The 21,849-nt window shown below is 45.2% G+C and overlaps 2 protein-coding genes across 7 annotated transcripts in view; one reads left to right on the plus strand and one right to left on the minus strand.

The window, feature by feature from the left end:
• The first annotated feature begins 1,890 nt into the window (after positions 1 to 1,890).
• sp5l (Sp5 transcription factor-like) lies at positions 1,891 to 4,568 on the plus strand. The gene is made up of 2 exons (XM_058084798.2): positions 1,891 to 2,037; positions 2,479 to 4,568. Exons 1-2 carry the CDS (start codon positions 1,984 to 1,986, stop codon positions 3,520 to 3,522), a joined length of 1,098 nt encoding a protein of 365 aa, XP_057940781.2. The 5' UTR covers positions 1,891 to 1,983; the 3' UTR covers positions 3,523 to 4,568.
• Positions 4,569 to 6,109: 1,541 nt separating this feature from the next.
• Positions 6,110 to 21,849, minus strand: part of arhgef25a (Rho guanine nucleotide exchange factor (GEF) 25a) — a 31,733-nt gene continuing 15,993 nt past the window's right edge. The window contains exons 2-17 of one of the 6 annotated variants that reach the window (XM_078797969.1): positions 19,101 to 19,210; positions 18,903 to 18,978; positions 16,611 to 16,721; positions 13,473 to 13,618; positions 13,303 to 13,369; positions 12,206 to 12,309; positions 12,018 to 12,087; positions 11,188 to 11,277; positions 10,655 to 10,747; positions 10,290 to 10,340; positions 10,115 to 10,192; positions 9,835 to 10,026; positions 9,403 to 9,583; positions 8,930 to 9,159; positions 8,717 to 8,845; positions 6,113 to 7,144 (exon numbers count right to left, since the gene is read on the minus strand). In XM_078797969.1, coding sequence (XP_078654095.1) covers positions 7,022 to 7,144; positions 8,717 to 8,845; positions 8,930 to 9,159; positions 9,403 to 9,583; positions 9,835 to 10,026; positions 10,115 to 10,192; positions 10,290 to 10,340; positions 10,655 to 10,747; positions 11,188 to 11,277; positions 12,018 to 12,087; positions 12,206 to 12,309; positions 13,303 to 13,369; positions 13,473 to 13,618; positions 16,611 to 16,721; positions 18,903 to 18,978; positions 19,101 to 19,210 — 1,851 coding nt within the window. In that variant the 3' untranslated portion in view covers positions 6,113 to 7,021. Of the gene's footprint in view, positions 7,145 to 8,716; positions 8,846 to 8,929; positions 9,160 to 9,402; positions 9,584 to 9,834; positions 10,027 to 10,114; positions 10,193 to 10,289; positions 10,341 to 10,654; positions 10,748 to 11,187; positions 11,278 to 12,017; positions 12,088 to 12,205; positions 12,310 to 13,302; positions 13,370 to 13,472; positions 13,619 to 16,609; positions 16,722 to 18,902; positions 19,211 to 21,849 lie in introns of all 6 variants that reach the window. The other 5 variants (XM_078797967.1, XM_078797965.1, XM_078797964.1 and 2 more) reach the window with 5 other exon arrangements.

Genomic DNA, 21,849 nt, shown 5'->3' on the forward strand with positions numbered 1-21,849 from the left:
AAAATGCCAACCCCCCCCCAAAAAACATATATAAGGGGGGTACATTTTTATCACAGGAGAATCTTTTGGGGTATCTCTCTCAATGGTCAGGGTGTCAGCAGCAGATACTGGCACACGAGTCCAGAGCCGGGGTGTAAGTCAGGGTACCCAAACTATGAAAAAAAGTATTCCTAATTGTCCAGAAAGTAAATAGAGTAGTTGCATCCAGACGGGAACGGATCACCGTTTAAAAACGATCTAAGACGCAAAGCACACCAACACCCAAGACTCATCCAAGACTCATCCAAGACTCATCCAAGACTCATCCAAGACTCATCCAAGACTCATCCAAGACTCATCCAAGACTCATCCAAGACTCATCCAAGACTCATCCAAGACTCGTCTACTTTGGTTGTTAGAGTCGCCACAGCGGCTCTTTTTTGACCCGCAAAGTGGAGTTACTCTGCCAGTCAAAACATCAGGAGATGCTCGTCGAAATATTCAGATATGATGTCGACTTGTTGTCGAAGCTCACTTCTGGTCACGTGATGGCGATGGCTCGGTGATGTCATCGTTTAAACGAGTCACACGCCGTTCCAAAAGAACATGATTCATTTTTGTCTTTTTAGAATATTCTGCTGGTAAAAATGAAAACAAAGTACACACATCCCATTTGTCTACTTTAGTGTTGCCTTGCTGACTATGCTGTCTATGCCAGGGGTGGGCAAACTACGGTCCGGGGGCCACATCCGGCCCGCCCAATCTTTCCAAAGTATTTCATTTAAACTCAACATACAACCTGGCATCATGGCCTGAACCAACCTTTTGATGGTTTTATCAATTTCCTTTTTTGACATGGTCTGTTGTTTATAAAGTGCTCCTGAAAAAAGGGACACAAGCACATAATAATAATAATAATTATTATTATTATTATTAGATTATTATAATTATTATTAGAACTATTATGATTATTATAGTTATTATATTAATGCTAATTATTATATTAATTATATATAATATTATTGTTAATTTGCACATTTTACATAATAATAATATAATAATTATTATTTTAATTTTATTGTAATTATTATAATATTTTATTATTTTTAAAATATTTAAAATATAAATATAAAATAATAAATAATAATAGCAGATTGAATGACAATTTTACAGATACAATAATACCAGGTGGACTATTACGTGTAAAATATATAGTGCCCCCCCCGTAAATTTTGTCATATCAATGCGGCCCGCGAGTCAAAAAGTTTGCCCACCCCTGGTCTATGTTGTCTATGCTGTCTATGCTGTCTATGTGGTCTAAGTCTATGCTCCATAACGCCCCCCCCCCATCCATAATATTCATTCTAACGCTCTGACTGTAAATTTAAGCTGTGTCAGATGTTGTTGTGATCTAAATAAAAATTCCCACGTTGGAGTTGAAAGAAGTTAAAAATATTTTTTGACTGAGCTGCTCTTTTTTCGTTTTTTCCAGACTAAGCAAGTTTTGGGTCCTGGGTGTGTTTGCTGGTTTAGAACAATAAAAAAAAGGGGGGGGGGGGGGGGGTAAATCCTGGGGTCAATTTTTAGTTGAAATTGAGTGAGATTATGAGCAGCCCACCCCTTCATCTAACGACCCCCCCCCTTCCTCCTCCCCCTTCCTCCCCCATTGACTCTCCTGCATCATAAGAGAGACCCCGTGGAGCAGATCTTTAGCTTCTATAAAGACGAGATGCAGCCCAGGTTCCTCAGGAGATGATCGCAGGGATTGATATCGGGATTCATAGCTCCTCATCCTCTCTCTTCACTTCTTCACCTGCTCGCCGATGCTTCAACACTTCCACGCTTCCACGGACGAAATAAAACACGCGTGTGGAGCAAATGAGGACGAAGTCACCGAGGAGGGATCGTCCCAGTGATTGAGGAGAGACTTGGTGTACTTTTCCACGCTTCCACCCACGAGTGGACTTTTGTGTTGTTCGTGCGTGGGGAGCAGCGCGTGGACAGATGGCTGCGCTGACGATACAAAGGACGGACAACTTTTTGCACACCTTTTTGCAGGTTTGTGGTGTTATTTGGTTTTAGATGCAATTTCATATTTTGAAGTCATAGTGTGTGGAACTCAGTCAGTGGAAAATACTTTTTCAAAACTTTTTGACATTTATAGAATTGTTTTGTTCGAGTGTATAGTTATATCACACCAAGTTGAATCATCACCATTATTATTAGTATTGCAGAAATTCATATATTTCTGAAAACTTGAAAAAAACGAAACAACATCTCAAACAAGATTTTTAAATTTTTTTGGTATGCACCAGAGCATGTACTGTAATTGTATGTATTTTATGTAATACAGCGATTAAAACCCCACAAGGGGATATTGGCCTGATCCTAATTGGCCTAATTAATTGGCTTTATTGATGCTCCCCACAAATCGATTGATCCAAAGCCAACCTTGTAGCTGATTTAAACATCTCGGGATCAAACTTTGTCCCCACACAGGACCGCACCCCCAGCTCCTCTCCAGAGGGCCCCCCCAACGCCCTGTCCTTCCTGGCCACCACCTGCAGCCAGGCCTGGCAGGTGGGCGGCACCATGGGCACCGAGGGCTCCCAGTTCCCCTACGAGGGCACGGTCAGTTCCACGTCGGGGATGTTTCAGCTGTGGAGCAACGACATGGCGCCCAGCACGGCCCTCAGCACCCACCAAATGACCTTCACCGTGCCCAAGGTGCAGTTCCCTCACGGACACGTGCAGTCTGGCCTGGGTCACCACCACCACCATCATCACCCCCACCATCACCACCACGAGCTGCCCCTCACCCCGCCGGCTGAGCCCGCCCCGTCGTACTCGTTTGATCTCTCCCCGGTCAAAGTGTTGTCCTCGCAGCCGCAGAGCAACGCCCCCTACTACCCTCAGCACAACAGCGTGGGGCCAAACTTCTCCAGCTTCCTCCAGAACTCCTCGGCCAGGCACCACTTGCCCGGCGGCCACGGGGAGGAAGCGCAGCAGTGGTGGAGCCTTCCTCAAAGCAACGCACCCCCCTCGCAGCACCCCTTCGCCCTGGGCAGACAGCTGGTGTTGGGGCACCAGCCTCAGATAGCGGCCCTCCTGCAGGGGACCCCCAAAGGCCTGCTCAGCTCCACGCGGCGCTGCAGACGCTGCAAGTGCCCCAACTGCCAATCTAACGGCGGAGGCTTGGAGCTGGGCAAGAAGAGACTGCACATCTGCCATATTCCAGAGTGCGGCAAGGTGTACAAGAAGACCTCCCACCTGAAGGCCCACCTGCGCTGGCACGCCGGCGAGAGGCCCTTCGTCTGTAACTGGCTCTTCTGTGGCAAGAGCTTCACGCGCTCGGATGAGCTGCAGCGGCACCTGCGCACGCACACCGGAGAGAAGCGTTTCGGCTGCCAGCAGTGCGGGAAGAGGTTCATGAGGAGCGACCACCTCTCCAAACACGTCAAGACCCACCAGACCAGGAAGAGCCGGTCTGGGCAGCCCTCGCAGGTCACAGACCCTCTGCTCGCCAGCATCAAGAGGGAGTAATGGCGGCCGTGCAGCTTTCCTAAATGATCAACAAAAACTTTGACTTTTGCACTGCGGGATAAGCATGCCGGCTCCTCTTCGTCTTCAAACATCTCCAAGGACTAAATGTGTGCTTAAGATCTGATTTGATGCCTTCACAATTCCAAAATGTGTTTGTTATATATTATTATGCCTTAGTGCAATTAAAGGTAGCCATACAAGAAAATGGCAATTCTGAGCTGATGTTAATCGTCCGCTTCACTCTTGTGAAACTCGACAATCATCTCCCGTCACCCAGTGATGATTTATGTGTAAATGATGTGAACTATGTAATCGGGTTAATGGCCGCATGTACATTTGAATAAACCATCTCCGTGTTGAAACAATGCACACTTCCTTAATGTGACTTTCTGCATCCTGACAGCTAATTGAATAATGTGAATATGAATAGCGATGACAATGGCTTTCATGTCCTTTAAACGCCCGAGCTCATCAGAAAACGTAACATTGTATTTAAATGATCGTTTGCAATATACAAACGGCGGGCCTTTGTGCCGCCGGCGTGAAGGAAGACCAACATGCTGAGATGTTCAAAGGCCGTCGCACCTCCGAGTAAATAGCGGGCCCATTGATGGGGCTTTTTGTTGCGCCTCTGCAATCAAGTTCACAGTCATGCGGCCTTTCGATGGCTGTTTTCTTTCTCTCCGTGGAGAAGATTGAGTCAACAGATGCCACAGAGGGCACCGGCCAGGAATTTGCTGTGAATGGGACCCCTGTTGCTGAGACCCCTTCAGTGGTGACAGAAATTCCCTTTGATTTTACACCCTTGTGAAAGTTAATACCCCTCAAACCCCCCCTACGCCCAACCCCCGGGAGTCCGCTGTTGTATGTCACAGTTGTGTTACGATAGGCTCGGCTTTACGGCCCAAAACGGGGCTTTATTCAGGGAGGCTGGCCTACCAGATGTCGGCTCATCCAGGGGTTCCCGCTCCTGGTGTTTAGACCGTGGGACGCTTCTTTGAGGGGGGGGCGGCAGACCATTGGGTGTGTTCTTGTAGAGTCCTATAGCAGAGCAAAATGGGATTTTTCCATTAAAAGAAAGAAAAGATAAAAACTGTTGCTTTGGTTTCTTGTCCAGCAAAACAAAACACAAACTTTGGAAAATGGCTCTCAAAAGGTTATGCTATAAATTATGTGAAATTGGCTACCAATACCAATACTGATACATGCAGTCAGCATTTTTAATTTTTACTATATATATGGTTATATAGTATATTAACACTTCTACTTCTATGAAACACTCTAATAACTCATTTTGTTGAAATATTCTTGTTAAATCTCCCACTAATATTGTTATAAATCTGTGTTTGATTTATCACAGATTCCATGGCCTGCCAGAGCCTGGAGCAGTGCAGTTATTGTTTTTATTGTCATAGCCAGTGCTACCTTGGCATAAGAGGGCCCAACTAACCAGTGCTTTTCACATTTTTACATCTCTGATGATGTTGGCATTGAACTGCCAGCTAAATTGGACTTCCAGCTGCTATTGACGGGCTGTCAATGTGACGACCGTGGATGAAGTCCAGTGTTTTGCTAGCGTTAGCCATTTAGCATGGAACTACCACAATGATGCACATTAGCACTCAAAGTCATCAAATCTTACCTTTACGCATTCCCACATAGTACCAGCATTCGGGAGCAAATATGAGGTGAAAGAAAAAGGCGGTAAATTTTCAATTTGGATGAAATGTTTTATGACTATTGCCCTATTTTAGCTATTTTCATTTGTACATTTCATGAAAGAAAGGCACATTGAGGAAAATCTTTAATAATAAAACTTTCCGATGTTCCTAATGGCTTTTAAACTCACAAACATTTAGAATTTAAAACCAGTTTCATAAGTAACCAAACAAAGTAATAAATAAAGCACTATTAAAGACTAAAAATGCAGCAAGGGACACGTAGCAGTCATAACTAGCTTGCGCTTGGGCGGCGCCATCTTGAAACATGACACCTCTGCATCAGATATGAACCATATGCTTGTTTTTAATATTGTGCTTAAAATAAATATCAGTATTTAAAAAAAATGTTATTAAAAAATATCGCTATGTCGTCCAGCCCTACTTACGCTAAGTAGTTTATATTTGTCCAGATTTGGTTGGCAGAGTAGAATTTGTGTGTAAAACCTCCCCAGCAAAGTGTACATTTATTACACCACAATAAAGTCGCATTATTTACCGTAGGTCTTCATTCACCCGCCACAAATATTCAAAAGGGCTTTCATTAAAAAAAAAACCAAACATTTAATAAGTGCGTGTCGTCTTATTGCTAACTACTGGCCTGAAGCACCTTCTTGTCAGCCAACAGGATGTGTGGAGTGGAAGCACTGTGTCGACCCCTGGTGGCCACAATCAGGAACTGATTTTGTCAGCCCTCATTTGTTCATGCTCACTAGGAGCCTGTAGAGGGCGCTAAAAGGTTTACTTTTAGATTGAACAGAACAACCTAGAGCAGGGTTTTTTTTGGATGGGGGGCGACATATGTTTAACACACACACAATTTTATGTTTATCATTTTTATCTGTAAAAGTGTTATACTATCAGCTGTATGTCCCTTTTTTCAGGAGCACTTTAAACATCAGACCACATCAAACTATGTCATTAAATTTTACAGTTTTGTAGTTTTTTTTTACTAACTAAGTCACGTTGCCAGTTTGTATGTTAAAAGTTGAAATACTTAGAAAACAACTGGCGGGCCAGATTCAAACGCTTGGTGGGCCGCATGTGGCCCCCAGGCCGTAGTTTGCCCATCCCTAACTTGGACCATTGACTAATAAACTCAACATCATCTTCATAATAAAATGGAGAGCAAAGTGATTACAAGTTTTTAATTGTCGGACATGACAGTAACATATGAGTCTGTTTGAAACAGGATAGAAGTCCAGAATCCCAAATTGAAAAAAAGAAAACCCTAAAGAGATTCTAGATAGGTTCACGGTGAACAGCTACAATATACAGCAGCAGTGTCCGACGCTCTGTGCCCCCCCCCCAGGTTGCATCGGTCCACATGACCCATGACCTGGAGGTTGTGCAAGTCCAGCTAAAAGCAAAATGAAACCTAAATCTTGTCCCCGTGGTGATGAAGATGAAGATGTAAGCCCTTCACATCCTCTTGAGTCACGGTAGGTTTTAAGGGCGCCAGCAGTTGTCGGAGGAATCATACTGTACGAGTACAGGAGGAGCTCATGCACGCAAAAAGCCCCGACTTGCTGCACAGTCATGGAAATGCACACGGCGGGACCGCCCCAATTAGGAATGGATATTTGATGGTGGAATCTCCACTCATACAAACACAGAAAGCTTTCTTTGGGGGCCATCTTGGAGGACGGCCGCAGTAGAAAACAATCAAGTCATTTTACAGGTGCTGCGTTTACTTCCTTCATAGGTTCCTTCAGATGGCTGAACCGGGTCTTGGTATGTCTTCATTTGTCCTGGTCTTCATGCTATCCAACCATCGGAGGTCATAGGTCATCTTCAGCAAGCTGGGCCAGGTTGCTTGGGCGTCGTCCGGCTGAGGGAGTGGAAAACGGAGCCTGGTTTCCAAAATCTGACGACTGACCCCTGCGGCAGCCATCGTCTGCTCTCTGTGGGGTGGTGGGAACATTTTCAAACCAACGGAAAAGATTTCAGCATGTATTCAAAAACCTAAACAGCCTTTTCCTGCTTGCAAAAATATCAATAGTTGTGTCAAAACGTAATATGTTATGCAAATGCTTAGAGGCCCAAGTTCCTCCTATTCACTGCAGGACGCGTACAGGAAACAATTATCTGCTCTCGATAAGCATCTCCTACTGACTTCCTCGTCTGGCTGAGCCTGCTTCCTGTTTGTTATGTACTAAGCCTTTGCAGCTTGAGTCAATTGAGAACGCCGAGGAAAACAACAACTGCTGCCCCGTCGCACCAGAGCCCCGCACACAACGCTACACGTCTTGGGGTGAAGCGACGTCCGCAACAGGATGCTCCCACAGGCTAGCGGCTGACATCCATACTTTGTTTTTATAACGCAATTACAAATTTAGATTCAAGAAACTAATTCAAGTTCAAGGTTTTGAAATTAATAAAACAACCAGGGCGCCCAAAAGGACCCAAGGTTAGCGACCAAAAGGACCCAAGGTTAGCGACCAAAAGGACCCAAGGTTAGCGACCAAAAGGACCCAAGGTTAGAGACCAAAAGGACCCAAGGTTAGCGACCAAAAGGACCCAAGGTTAGCGACCAAAAGGACCCAAGGTTAGCGACCAAAAGGACCCAAGGTTAGCGACCAAAAGGACCCAAGGTTAGCGACCAAAAGGACCCAAGGTTAGCGACCAAAAGGACCCAAGGTTAGCGACCAAAAGGACCCAAGGTTAGCGACCAAAAGGACCCAAGGTTAGCGACCAAAAGGACCCAAGGTTAGCGACCAAAAGGCCCCAAGGTTAGCGGCAGCAGCCCAAACAGAGAAGCTCAGACTTTCCTCTTCCAACTACTTTGTCCAGCTCCTCCCATTCACAGGCCAGATATGATCTCTCCAACATGTGCTTAGGCCTCCAACCAGTCCAAGTGCCCTGAACTCCTCTCCAGGGAGGAGTCCGGTCAGCGTTCTGGTCCAGCACCTCATATGGCTCCTCTCAATACGGCGCAGCAGCGCCTCTATTTGGAGTTCTTCCCAGATGAGAGAGCTTCTTACCCTCTCTACAAGGGAGGAGCCAGAATGGCATTTTGGCTGTTTACCACAGCACAGGCTGCGCTTCGCCTGCGCCGAGAATAGACCGGGTCAGAGACAGCTGTATTGTCACAAAATTGTCACTGCACCAAGCTGAAAATGGTTTGCCGCCACGGCCATCTTGGCGCAGCCCAGTCTACCCAATTGGCTGTGCACAGTGGTGCGCTGGACATAGTGACTATTGAGTGGGGTGCGCCACAGGAACTTGTGCTCGAGGAGTTACCTGATGCACCTGAATGTACCATTCTTGGAAAAAGCTAGCTAAGCACTCACTGATAGCAGTTTGCTGGTTTTATTCATGTAAGCCCATGACAATTGATGTACCCCTGGAGGGGTACGCGTACACCAGTTATCGTTATTGTATCTCGTTATGGAGCCTCAGCTAGAGGTACGTTGGTTTGATGTTGGAGAACAGTTATGATTGATATATTGTGCATGAGCAAGCATCAGCACTACCTTTGGAGTCTGCATGGAGGGCGTGTGGAGACCATTGGAAACAGCAGGACAGGTCTGCGGTTCCGACAAGGTCAGCTGAACATGGGACGGAGAAAGTGTGTCAGCAGGACAGAGCTGCACCAGAGTGGGCTGCAAACGCCAAACATTGTGTTGAAAAGGGCATTCAGGTCAGAACATTGTGAGCGTATCGTCACACGAGTTATGTAATCCTACATCCTGCAGCATGGAGGTCTCACTGGGACCCGGGGCCGGGCCTTGGCTGGGCAGGTACAGGGCGGGCAGGGAGGTGTTATGAGAATGGAGGGAGGGTTGCCTGTGGCGGTCCATTGAAGCAGACGAGTGGGGCCTCAGGGCGCCACCGGTGGACGGGGGGGGCCGCATGGAGCGACCCAAGCTATTGGACTTGCTTTCTCTCCTTTGATACTCGATAGGTGACTGTAAGGCTGAAAGACACATTTTGTTCTTTTTCAGATCCAGGTAATCCGGTTTCCTCCCACATTCCAATTTTCAAGTAATTTCAAGCAACAATGTCGATTTATTCTGACTAGAGATTGAATAAATATATGTATTAAATATGTGACATGTTTTCAATCTCGGCAGTGACTGAAAAAAAAAATCAATAACAGCAGAGATGAAACATAATTGCAGACGGATGAATGAATGAACGGATGACATTCCAGACTCACCATTCAGGAAGTTGCGCTGCGTTTCCAAGATCTGACCCACATCGTTGACCCAGGCCCTGCACGTCTCCAGCGTGGAGGCCAGCAGCTGGAAGCGCACCGTGCTTCCGTCTGGATTGCGGGACGTCAAGACAAAGCGCGCATCGTCCCCGTCCGCGTTGAACTCCACCCCCAAGCAGCTCACCTGGAAGGGATCACGTTTGAGAAGACACGTTGACTCGCTTTATTTGTGTACGCTCAGTGCAAATTTGAGGAATGCTTAAAGGGGAACTATTATGCTCATTTTTCAGCCCTTTGTATTGAGTCGTGGACTCCTATAGAGCAGCTACACACAATAACCAGCGCACAAAGCTTTCCAGTTCTTCCAGAATCTGCACCTATTCAGTTGTGTTTCTTAGGATTTTGTGGTAGGATTGTCTGTTTTAATGCACATACCTTTATGCTGTTTTTAAAGATGTACCCAGGAAGCGAGAAGCCCTTCTTTTTGTCCGTGGGCTCACTGAAGATGACCAGCTGCTCAAACAGGAAGACCCTTCTTTCCTTAGCTCGAGACAGGAAGCCGGAGTCCTGCTCAGTGACGGTGAAGGTGTCCTGCTGGAGCAGCTTCCCCTGGGCTGTGATCTTCCCCTGGTAACCAACAATAAGTGGAAGTGCTTTTCACCAAATTGCTGGCACAAAACCTTATTTTCTTGACGTCCAAATTCTTGACACGTACCTCAAAGCCTTGGAGTCGACCCACATTCATCATGTCGTTGCAACGTTTTGGCACAAAGCACATCACTTCTACTGCTTTCTGGTAAAAAAACAAACAAAAACTGTTGAAAGCCAATACAGACCAGGTCTAAACCAAAACAAGACTGTAACTGAACCTAACCTAATAGATTACCGACCTCCAACTCTTCTGTTTCCATCCCAGCTTTGGTGGAATACTTCAGGAAGTCCTGTTCAAATAAACACAGCATGGTCGCCAAAGCAGATGTAAAGACATGTGGACCAGATCTCAATCTCTTGACTATGGGGCCAACATGCTACCCACTCGACCACTGTGCAGGACCACAATTCAAGAACATCTTAAATTAGTTTTAGATTTTGGACCCTAACAAATTCAAAGATATCTTGGAATCACATTAACTGAAGATCCAACTGTCATAATGGATCATATTTGATTTAGTAGGAGTAATGTTGTGACCATTGAGTGTGTGTGTGTGTGTGTGTGTGTGTGTGTGCGTGTGCGTGTGTGTGACCTGCTCTTCACCTTGAGCAGCAGCTGGTACTTCATGATCCTCTGGACAGGTTTGATGAGCAGGTCATTGAGTTGCAGCCTGTGACCCAGCTGCTCCCGCAACTCCTAAGAGGCAAACAATGCGACTCATGGCAGCTGATGTAATCGCAGCAGCAACATTCAATTCAAGATTTGTGTCCTGTTCCCGTTATATTCTAGCCGGGTGACAACCAGGTATAGTTTATAGTTTCATACATATCCAGCAAAAATGCATCATCTGTAAGGAATACTTGTCTATAACGAGTATCCGGCCATCCCAAACGTCTTTCAGGGATCACTTCCAAATGCGTAAATGTCATTATCTGAAACTTTGTCATGGTTAACCACCAGAATCCAACATTCTAACTACATTTATAAGTCAGAAAAGTGGAAAACGCAAAATAGGTCCCCCTTAAAAATGTGTCTGGTTTGATTCCCCTGGACCATCATTGTCTTGTGAGTTGGTCGTCTTGTGAATCGCCACATTTGACACCAAATCTGCTGTTAAAAGAGTAGAACAAACTCACCTCAAAGTAGGTTTCAATGTACTCTGAGACAATGTGCTCGGACTTGGGCTTGTTCTGACAGTAGACCACATACATATTCAGACGCCGCTCCTGCCCAACAAAGAAACACACAGACTTGTGAGAAACCTTCATTTAGTCTTCTTAGCGGCCACTCTTCTGTGACTAATTGGCCTCGGGAGGCGGCGCCACCCTGAGCGTCCGATGGACCATGTCCGATGGACCATGTCCGATGGACCATGTCCGATGGACCACGTCATGTATAATCCACCCAGGTGGCCTTGTGTGTAACCAGAACCTTTCAGCGCCCATCAACATGAGGCGGCACCTAGCAACAAGCATCGTCACTTGGAAACTGCTGAGCTGCTCCGCTGCTGAATAAGAACACGTTGGGAGCCAATATGGCCTCCGGCGTCACGCTGCCAGTTATTGAATATCATATTTACAGGCATACTGTTATTATCGTGTTCTTCATAGAACTATAATGAGATGAGCAGGAATGGGAGAAAAAGACAAGCAAATCCTATTTCCTTCCTCCTTCCGTAATGACGCCCTTCAGCTTCTTTTGGGTACGACCACGGGCGTATTTGACGGTGCAAAACATTTCATCAACATTGTGGGTGTTGTTGGGGATAAAACTCCCAAACGTGCGGGCATCCACTGTAGTAGTCCCCGTTGTTGTGTCTGACCCAAACTCGATGAGGGATGCAAGGCAGCACAGGATAGCATCAAGAGACGCCGCATGTTTAGTGTATTTACTTCCACCGCGACGCAAGGAGGCCATCCAGACCGGATGAGCATGTGTGTGTTTGTGTACACCCAGCAAGACTCACGTGTTTGATAAAGAGCTGACTCAGTCTCTCCGGCTCTGCCAAGCACTTCTCCAGCTCTCCCAGGAAATAGCTAGACAGGAAACACAGCCACGGATTCATTTGGCGCATTCTTCCTTTGTCCGTCACGTAACACAAAGAAAGGAGGAAAGTAGGAGTCCACTATTGTCTTCTCACGGTGGAGGACTTACTCTTTATGCCAGTGAAATATTTGGTGAATGTTCCCAAAAACAATCTTGTCTTTTCCCTTCATGTCCTCTGGTATACCTTTAGAGTTCATATTGGTCATGTAGCCCTGAAACACAATTACAGTTATCGCTATTATTTACTAGGAACAATACCATAAAATGAAGCACAGCCTGACTATTTTCCAGTAACTTGAGTGCCGCTGAGCCTGCACAAGGTTGTTTAAAGCTTGCACTTGATCTCCTACTTGGGTTGTCAGAAGACATCTTATTACATCTTACAACGTCTTATTATGAGGCAGTGCTAGTCGGGGAGGGGGGGGGGTACGTGCCAACATGTACACATTTATTGTACTCAACATGCAGTTTGGATACACTTGTATGCTTCACAGATCTCCATGTTGTTGCATTTCCCTGGTTTTAGCTGACAGTATACGTAAATACGTATTATGAAATCTGGGGGGGGGGTACAAATATTTCTGTCCCCTGGGATGGGGGGGGGGGCGGATGTCGGAAAATATTTGAGAGCCAAGGCAATAAGTGAGTGATTTCCACCACCAGGAAATTCTAAAAAGAAAATCCAGAAATTTGGGAAATGTGGACATTTTAGAAAGTGGACAAAGTTCGGTACAGCTTTTGCAAATAAGTGGAACATATTTGTGTGGAATAGTCATTTTAAATAGTTTGGAACATGTAGGAGAAAGACATGGCAGAATACAAATATAATAATAATAATAATAAAAAGATGAAAAGTGTGAAGTGTGAAGAGAAGAAAAGTGGTCTAGAAAAAGTGGACTATTTTTGACAGCAATAACATAGAAATATGTTTTCACTTTCCCCCATCAAATTTACTCTGAAGCCAACATTTATACTGCAGTTGCAAACTATGCAAACATGGTTTTCCTTTGAGAAGACGGGAACCTCTGGATGAACTGGAATATTTGCAGGTATTTCAAGCGCCAGATGATGCGTTGCTTTGACACGTTTGCAAGCTGATAATTCCTAAAATCCTCGTCAAACTGGAGACAGGAGACTGGAGGAAAATGCGCATCTTACGAGGATATGGATTTAGAGCTTTTTCCCGCCAGATGAGCCAACCTTACCTCCACGATGAGGCCCAGGTCTGCTACATAGTGCTTCTCCGTCTCGATAAGCTCCTTCAGTACGTATCTGAGGAGAGACAAAGGAAGGACGCGTGCATGACTTCCAATGCAGTCATATGTCTGATGTAAAGCTCTTTGAGGAGCTCTACACCTGAAAAACACAAACTTACAAGCTCTTCTCCAAGGCGCTTCTCCGCTCCTCCTCAGTGTCAGCCACTGAAGACCACTGGCTGGAGGTGTCATCCATCAGGAAAGAGGTGGACTGAGCGTCCAGAGCGTCCTGAGCGTCCAGAGCGTCCTGAGCGTCCTGAGCGTCCTGAGGGTAGCCACAGGAAGGCAGTCAGAGGAAGTTATGAGAAATTGAGGTGCAAAATGAGCCGGTGTAGCGATCAGGAGCAGCAGGTATGATCAGGATGACCAGGTAGGTTGCTAAGGTGAAAGACGGTGAAGACACGAGGAATTGAAGGATAAGAACCAGACTGAGATTGCCATAGCTCGGCGGACACGAGCCCCAGATAGCTAGAGGGAAAGCGATGAGGAGATAAGCGTGAAATGTTGCTTGTGCAGCTCCAGAAGCTGACAAATGAAGAGTCCGTCTTGATTGAGTTTTGACTTGGGAGCCAACGATTACAGCAGACATCAGCAGCCTCCATTGCTGATTTATGGCCGCATAAATGTTATTTTCTTGTTTACCATCTGACAATTCCATCCTAATGTGATGCATCACAACTATTATAAATACCTGGGCGGGCGCTGATGCATTTTCTACCTCAGTGTCCTTCGCTGAGGACTTAAAGGGGAAGTGCACTTTTTGGGGATCATTAAGCTTAAGCTTAAGCTTTTTTTGTGGGAGCTGTCACGTAAAGAGAGCAGCATGGCAGGAGAAGGAGAAGACTCCCTGAAGCCCTCAACTCCCCCTGGCTTGTTTTGCCCCACTAAGAGCGCCAAGCTGTGCCTTGGTTGACAAGTTCCTCATCGGGCTCCCTGATCACATCCAGATGTTCCGTGGAAAAGTCCAAGGGAAGACTCACCCCCATAATCACCCCCCTGTCCCTCTGGTGTGTTTTCTTTTAAGCCATGAACTCTATACAAAGACTACAAGGAAGTGTCTCCCTGCAATTCCATGAAGCAAACTTTGGGAATGCCAAGGAGATGTTTTTTTGTTTTGTTTTTTTGACGGAACCATGTGACACACCAAACCATAGAAGAAGAAATAAAGTAATATTATAACATTAAGACATTTCATCCAAGAACTTTGGTTAGCGCCCTCATTTAAACCATGCTAACTTTTTATGACCCTACCTTTGAAAAGATGGGAATCAAAAATCGAAACAAGGAATTGGAACCGGAATCACTCAAATTCAAACCATTCCCAACCCTCGTCATGTAAGTCCAAATATTCCCATATTCTTTTGGGTTGTTGTCAAACCTCACTTCTGGTCACCCAGAACGTTTCCATGTGGATGAGAGCCTGACATGATAAGATCATTTGCATTTTCACCTGAAAGCGTTTCCCTGTTTCCGTGTTTCTGTGTTTCTGTGTTTCCGTGTTTCTGTGTTTCCGTGTTTCCGTGTTTCCATGTTTCCGTGTTGTGGATGTTGTGTTTTTTATGCATATTAAATTCTATTTGTAGTGGCTAAGTGTTTTTTTTTGTGTTTCTTTGTCTTGTGTTACCTTTGTAGCACACACCCACTGTGGGACTCCATGTTTAACATGCTCTCTTCATGTCTGGAAAACATCTGGAAAAATGAATCCCCAAAGACGATATTGAGGATATCAGACAATAACGTTTGTTCTCTTTTGAAAAGACCAAAGACCAAAGCAGCCGTAATTGGTGTTGCTGTGTTTTTGATGTAGGCCAAGAAGAATTTGAACCCCGTTTCTCAGGGAAAACTATTCCGATATTGTCTTTTTGACGCTCGTGTCTCAACAGCATAATGCACCTGCTGAGTGGTACTAAGTTATTGAGACAAAGATGCGTAGAAATGAGGAAGAAATCCTCCTTCCAGGACTGCATGGAGGGTCACTAAAGGACAGAAAAAGAGAGCTGTGAAATGGCTGAAGCAATAATTCAATCTACCTCCACCTCTCTTGGCCTTTCTCTTGGAAGATTGGCGCTCCAAACACGGAAGCGCTGACCTCAGCCTCCTGGTGTAATCTTATTAGAGGCTTGGGATGTTTTACCCAGACACAAATGACCTTTTTCTGCCCAAAGCTCAGATGGTTTTTATCAGCTGTTTGCTGCTACTTTGTTCCTCTGCAAAGGGAAACCTAAGCGGCAAAGGGAAACCTAAACGGCAAAGTGAAACCTAAGCGGCAAAGGGAAACCTAAGCGGCAAAGGGAAACCTAAGCGGCAAAGGGAAACCTAAGCGGCAAAGGGAAACCTAAGCGGCAAAGGGAAACCTAAGCGGCAAAGGGAAACCTAAGCGGCAAAGGGAAACCTAAGCGGCAAAGGGAAACCTAAGCGGCAAAGGGAAACCTAAGCGGCAAAGGGAAACCTAAGCGGCAAAGGGAAACCTAAGCGGCAAAGGGAAACCTAAGCGGCAAAGGGAAACCTAAGCGGCAAAGGGAAACCTAAGCGGCAAAGGGAAACCTAAGCGGCAAAGGGAAACCTAAGCGGCAAAGGGAAACCTAAGCGGCAAAGTGAAACCTAAGCGGCAAAGTGAAACCTAAGCGGCAAAGTGAAACCTAAGCGGCAAAGTGAAACCTAAGCGGCAAAGTGAAACCTAAACGGCAAAGTGAAACCTAAGCGGCAAAGGGAAACCTAAGTGGCAAAGTGAAACCTAAGCGGCAAAGTGAAACCTAAACGGCAAAGTGAAACCTAAGCGGCAAAGGGAAACCTAAGTGGCAAAGTGAAACCTAAGCGGCAAAGGGAAACCTAAGCGGCAAAGTGAAACCTAAGCGGCAAAGGGAAACCTAAGCGGCAAAGGGAAATCTAAGCGGCAAAGTGAAACCTAAGCGGCAAAGTGAAACCTAAGCAGCAAAGGGAAACCTAAGCGGCAAAGTGAAACCCGAGCCAGAGGCTCCAAGTGTTTGGTGGAGAGATGAAAGTATTATTCTTTAGCCTGCAGCGTCAGCTCATCGTTGATTACATGCGTTTGCCATGCTCGATGTGAGTCACATGACACAGGTTGCATCCTAACATTGCCCTTCCTGGTCCGCCAGGGATCTGCCCAGGAGTGCCCAAAATGACATTTAGTAAACGATTGAAAGATGTATTCATTTGTTTCATTGAGTCCCGTTTGGTGGTCTATATGGAACACTTGATATTTGATATTTGATATCGTAGTATTTGTGGTGACAGACCTGCGTGTGAAGCAGCGACGTGCAGCCAATCAGTGAGTGGGTTATGTAACCGGGGGACTGGAGTGTCGCTGGGGACAGATCCTCGGGGCTCGCCAGGCCGTCTTTCCACTCCTGGTGCACACACAAATACACAAAGTCACATGGGAGTTATGTCTCTATGTCTCTATGTCTCTATGTCTATATGTCTCTATGTCTCTATGTCTATATGTCTATATGTCTCTATGTCTCTATGTCTCTATGTCTATATGTCTATATGTCTCTATGTCTATATGTCTCTATGTCTCTATGTCTATATGTCTATATGTCTATATGTCTCTATGTCTCTATGTCTCTATGTCTCTATGTCTCTATGTCTATATGTCTATATGTCTATATGTCTATATGTCTATATGTCTATATGTCTATATGTCTCTATGTCTATATGTCTATATGTCTCTATGTCTCTATGTCTCTATGTCTATATGTCTATATGTCTATATGTCTATATGTCTCTATGTCTATATGTCTCTATGTCTATATGTCTATATGTCTATATGTCTATATGTCTATATGTCTATATGTCTATATGTCTCTATGTCTCTATGTCTCTATGTCTCTATGTCTATATGTCTATATGTCTCTATGTCTATATGTCTATATGTCTATATGTCTATATGTCTCTATGTCTCTATGTCTCTATGTCTCTATGTCTATATGTCTATATGTCTCTATGTCTATATGTCTATATGTCTATATGTCTATATGTCTCTATGTCTATATGTCTATATGTCTCTATGTCTATATGTCTATATGTCTATATGTCTATATGTCTATATGTCTATATGTCTCTATGTCTATATGTCTATATGTCTCTATGTCTATATGTCTATATGTCTATATGTCTATATGTCTATATGTCTATATGTCTATATGTCTATATGTCTATATGTCTATATGTCTCTATGTCTCTATGTCTATATGTCTATATGTATATATAGCATATAGTATGGATTCAGACCCACTTTATTATTTCATTTTTAAAGAAAATATTACATTTTGGTGTGACTATTTCAAAAGGTTGTAGCTTGAAAATGGTCATAGATAAATGCATACTGGAAATGAGAAATGACCCAAAGTTTGTGATGAATATTCACTCATCTAATTAGCATTATTACATCATCAGTCTCCCAAGCCTCACCCAAAAACTCATCGAAATGACCCACTTTTCATACTCCTTGTCTCACGCAATCACGGCATCATCATCATTATCATCATCATCATCATCATCATCATCATGTACAGTGTGATACCAAACAGCGCCATTGCTTCCTCCGTGTCCTTTCCTGCAAACATCCTCCTGTGCCTACTTTGTGTTTTTTTGGGTTATTTTTCTCAAGAAATGTTTTCTCCAACTAAAATGTCTTCTTTTTGTATTTTGAAGAGCTACTTAGAAAAGAACCTCCATAAGATCCAAAAGTACCAAATGTAAATCTGGCCATTTTTAAACGGTTCTTAACATTTTGATCATGAGCGTACATCCATATGGGATTTGCACCATCACAGCAGGTCAGTCTGAAGCAGGCAAAGAATCCGGCCCGTTGGTCTGTTTCATGCGTCCCGCCAAAGATCGGTAAGGAATTGCTGAAATGAAGTAAAATTGCGATATTGATTTCCCTGTAATTCCTGGTCTTTCCACCAGATGGCGCATGACACGCAGTGACACACTGAGTGATCTTGGCTAGTCACTCTTATCACCCTGCCATGGTTCCGACCATCTGCAGCAATGAGTGGGCCCAGGAAAAGTGGACAGTGAGTGCCGAGTGTTTGATTTCAACGATTGGACAACAAAATACTTTTTCACCAAAGTCCGCTCTAAGGCTGTATGTCTTATTTGTCAAGAAACTGTTAAAGGTCTACAACATCGGCCGTCACTTTTCCACCAAGCATGCTAATTATGCTAACAACCGTCAACACAAGAAATGGCGGCTACTGCTCAGAGCTTGGTAGCTAGTTTGCAGGCCCAGAAAAACACATTTGCCCAATAAAATGCCATCCAAGAAGGCAAGTTCTCTTCCGGCGTTCAAATTAGCAAAGACCGGAAAGCCGTTCTCCGAAGGGGAGTTTCTGGAAGAGTGCACGGTAGAGACAGCAGACATTTTGTGCCCTGAGAGCGAGACCAAATTAGAAAAAAGATAACCACGCGGGAATACCAGAACTCCAGTTTACTTCCAAGATGGTTGCCTTCAAGTACGCATTGAACCACAACAGGCTAAGCCCGCTCATGTGACCCCCAATGACATTTGCACCGCTCACCAGTTGTGTGTGTGTGACAGGAAGAATGGTGAGAGGGTCCCCGGGCCTTGGGGGGCTGCCCGGATCCTGGCTGTGGCTGTGGGATGGAAGAAGTTCAGGTTTTCCTTCAAGTTTGCGTATTTGACGTTGCCCTTTGGCCGTGGCCCCGGCGCTAAGCTTGCGAACCGGGTTCGTGAGCCATTTCTTCAGGGTGCTCACAGAGTGCTTGGAGCCGGGGGAGCCGGGGGCTGAGCTGCCTGAAGCCTGCGGGGGCAGGGACGCCACAGAGGTAGAGATGCTGCCTTCACTGCCTGCCGCCGAGTACGAGTCTGTAGGAAGAACACAGAAGGCAGAAGGCTGTTGGTGTCACGTTGGGTCTCGACGCGTCAATCAACGAGGAATGCAACCTGACTCCGCGTGTTCACATTAAAGTAGCCTTCAATCATCACATCGTGAAAAAACAAGCCTAGCGTTTGGTCAACGCCCAGCGGCGTATCCATAAGGCAGTGGCGGGTCGGCGGGAGGTGGCCGGAGGACTGGAAGCGGGAGAGAAATAAAAACAAAGAGTGGATATATAAAAATAGCCACAGCTGTTTCACTCTGCCAAACACAGACGCTGTTTACAGGAAGAATAGCTTTTTCACTTGATTGACACGCACTTACACGCCAGTTCCACCCATTATGCTCATTTTTCGGCCCTTTGTATTGAGTTGTGGACTCCTATAGAGCAGCTACGCACAATAACCGGCACACAGAGCTTTGTAGTTCTTCCAGAATCTGCACCTATTCAGCTGTATTTCATTGGATTACGTCTGTTTTAATGTATATCACCCACAACCAGTGGTTGGGTGGTCGGGTGGTTGGGTGGTCGGGTGGTCGGGTGGTCGGGTGGTCGGTCCCACCGCCAGCGCATAGAAAGAGTTCCGGTTTGTGCTGCTACCTGAATAGGAATTGATGTCCGCTTTTAACATACAATCATATGTGTTGGATCCCGAATCCGATCCGGAAGTAGAAACTGGTTTTATCAGGAAAAAAGAGAGACAGCAGACGTTGTGATGTCACCCTAAAGGAAGTGACCCAAGGTTTGGTGGGGAAGTGGACATCCACAAATGGGATACTTGCCCTGGGCTGTTTGTTTTTTCGTCTTGTCCCAGTTTTCCTTCTGTCTTAACCTCCCAACCCCCGACCGCCTTCCTCCTGTCTTCCTCAGACTCAAGTCTAAGTTCCTTCTCAGGGTGTCCTTGGATGGCTACTTGATGTCTGGGACGTTTTGCAGTTTTACAGTAAATATTAGTAACCCATGTCGAGATCAAATGACCCCCTCTGGGTTCTTCACAGACAAAAAGAACTCAGGAAAAATATCATAACACTGTTTATAAAATAAATGAAAATAAAATAATCCTCTTTACAGAAAAAAAGTCAGAAAATATATTTCTTTCTTCGGCTTTTTCCTGATTTCAGAGTCGAAACAGCGGATTTCCTGCAGCGCATTCTCCCGCGGCTGTGCCTACTTCCGCATTTTATCTTACATTCCTGCCCCCCACCCCCAACCCCCACCATCATAGCAGTGTTTTGACCACTTGTGGTACACGCAACGTACGTCATGAATCCTCTGGGATTTCCCTTCCTGTGACGCAGAACACGATTCATCTCCAAAAATGAGCTGCTTTGTGGACTTAGTGGTCTTAGTGGTCATTGTGGACTTAGTGGTCATTGTGGTCTTAGTGGTCATTGTGGACTTAGTGGTCATTGTGGTCTTAGTGGTCATTGTGGTCTTAGTGGTCATTGTGGTCTACTTTGTGCGTAGACGTGTTGCAGCAGGCAGCCGGGCGGTTCCGTGGACAATAGAAGGAAAAACTTTGGTTGTTGTTTATTCTTGGTGGCTTGGTAAACTTGCCAGTGTATTTTTTGAACTGCAAATTAACTTGTTTGGGAACTTTGGGAACCACTGGCTTACCGGGATGCATCGGGATACAGTGAGTCTAATTCCAAGAAAAAGGTGGACAAAGATGCAATAATCTGGCAACCGTCTTCCTGCCTGTCTGGAGGTAAAGGAAGAGGAAAACAGACATATATTGCATATATTGATTGATATTGATTCATTCATTTATTTATTATTGTAAGACTTTTTTTTTCCTGAATGAGACGTCTCCTCGCGTTCGAATCCCGTGCAACAATCCTACATCCAACAACAGGGGGATCACAGCCGTTCACAGAGAGCCAGTTTTAGAAAAACACAGGTTCAACCTGGGTCACAGCGCCGAGACACAGCCGGCTACACCATGTCCACACCATGTCCACACCATGTCCACACCATGTCCACACCATGTCCACACCATGTCCACACCATGTCCACACCATGTCCACACCATGTCCACACCATGTCCACACCATGTCCACACCATGTCCACACCATGTCCACACCATTCCTAGCTAGTTCCAGACATCAACAAAGATAACGTATCAAAAGAGCAGCGGAGGAGAGGTTGCACTCCTTCAACAATCAACAACCGACTCAGAGTGAAGGGAATATGTCAAAGTCCGCATCGGAAAGAAACAGCAGCTCTGACTGATGTACACATTTCTGATTCATAGGGCGCACATAATCGCTTGGATTCATCACGTCGACATCTGTCACCATGGCAACTCTGCAGTTTCCCAGCTGACCCTGGAAAGCTTCATCTCGGTACGGTTACAAAACCATACACGAGGTACCACCATTACGTTTGTGGCAGCTTTTAGTCTCAGGAACAGAAGAACAAAACCCCCTCCCACCAGGAACAGCATTGACCAATCACAGCATTTTCAGCATCTCTTTGTGGTCAACGATCCAATGTGCAACGCCAACGATAATTACGTCACATTTTATGTAATAGGATATCAATTTGTGAAGTATGGGCCATTATTTAAAACAATACAGTCAGCAAGCATATTTGTACATGACTATTTTTTATTATTATTAGCATAT

This window comes from Doryrhamphus excisus, linkage group LG17, assembly GCF_037039965.1.
Source record: "Doryrhamphus excisus strain RoL-2023G ecotype Guam linkage group LG17, RoL_Dexc_Guam_v1.1, whole genome shotgun sequence".
Lineage (NCBI taxonomy): Eukaryota > Metazoa > Chordata > Actinopteri > Syngnathiformes > Syngnathidae > Doryrhamphus > Doryrhamphus excisus.

What these genes read in the sequence shown, in the direction of transcription:
- sp5l (XM_058084798.2), top strand. Translation starts at nt 1,984, where the DNA reads ATGGCTGCGCTGACGATACAAAGGACGGACAACTTTTTGCACACCTTT. An exon ending in TTTTGCACACCTTTTTGCAG is followed by an intron (nt 2,038 to 2,478) that starts GTTTGTGGTGTT and finishes GTCCCCACACAG; the next exon opens with GACCGCACCCCCAGCTCCTC.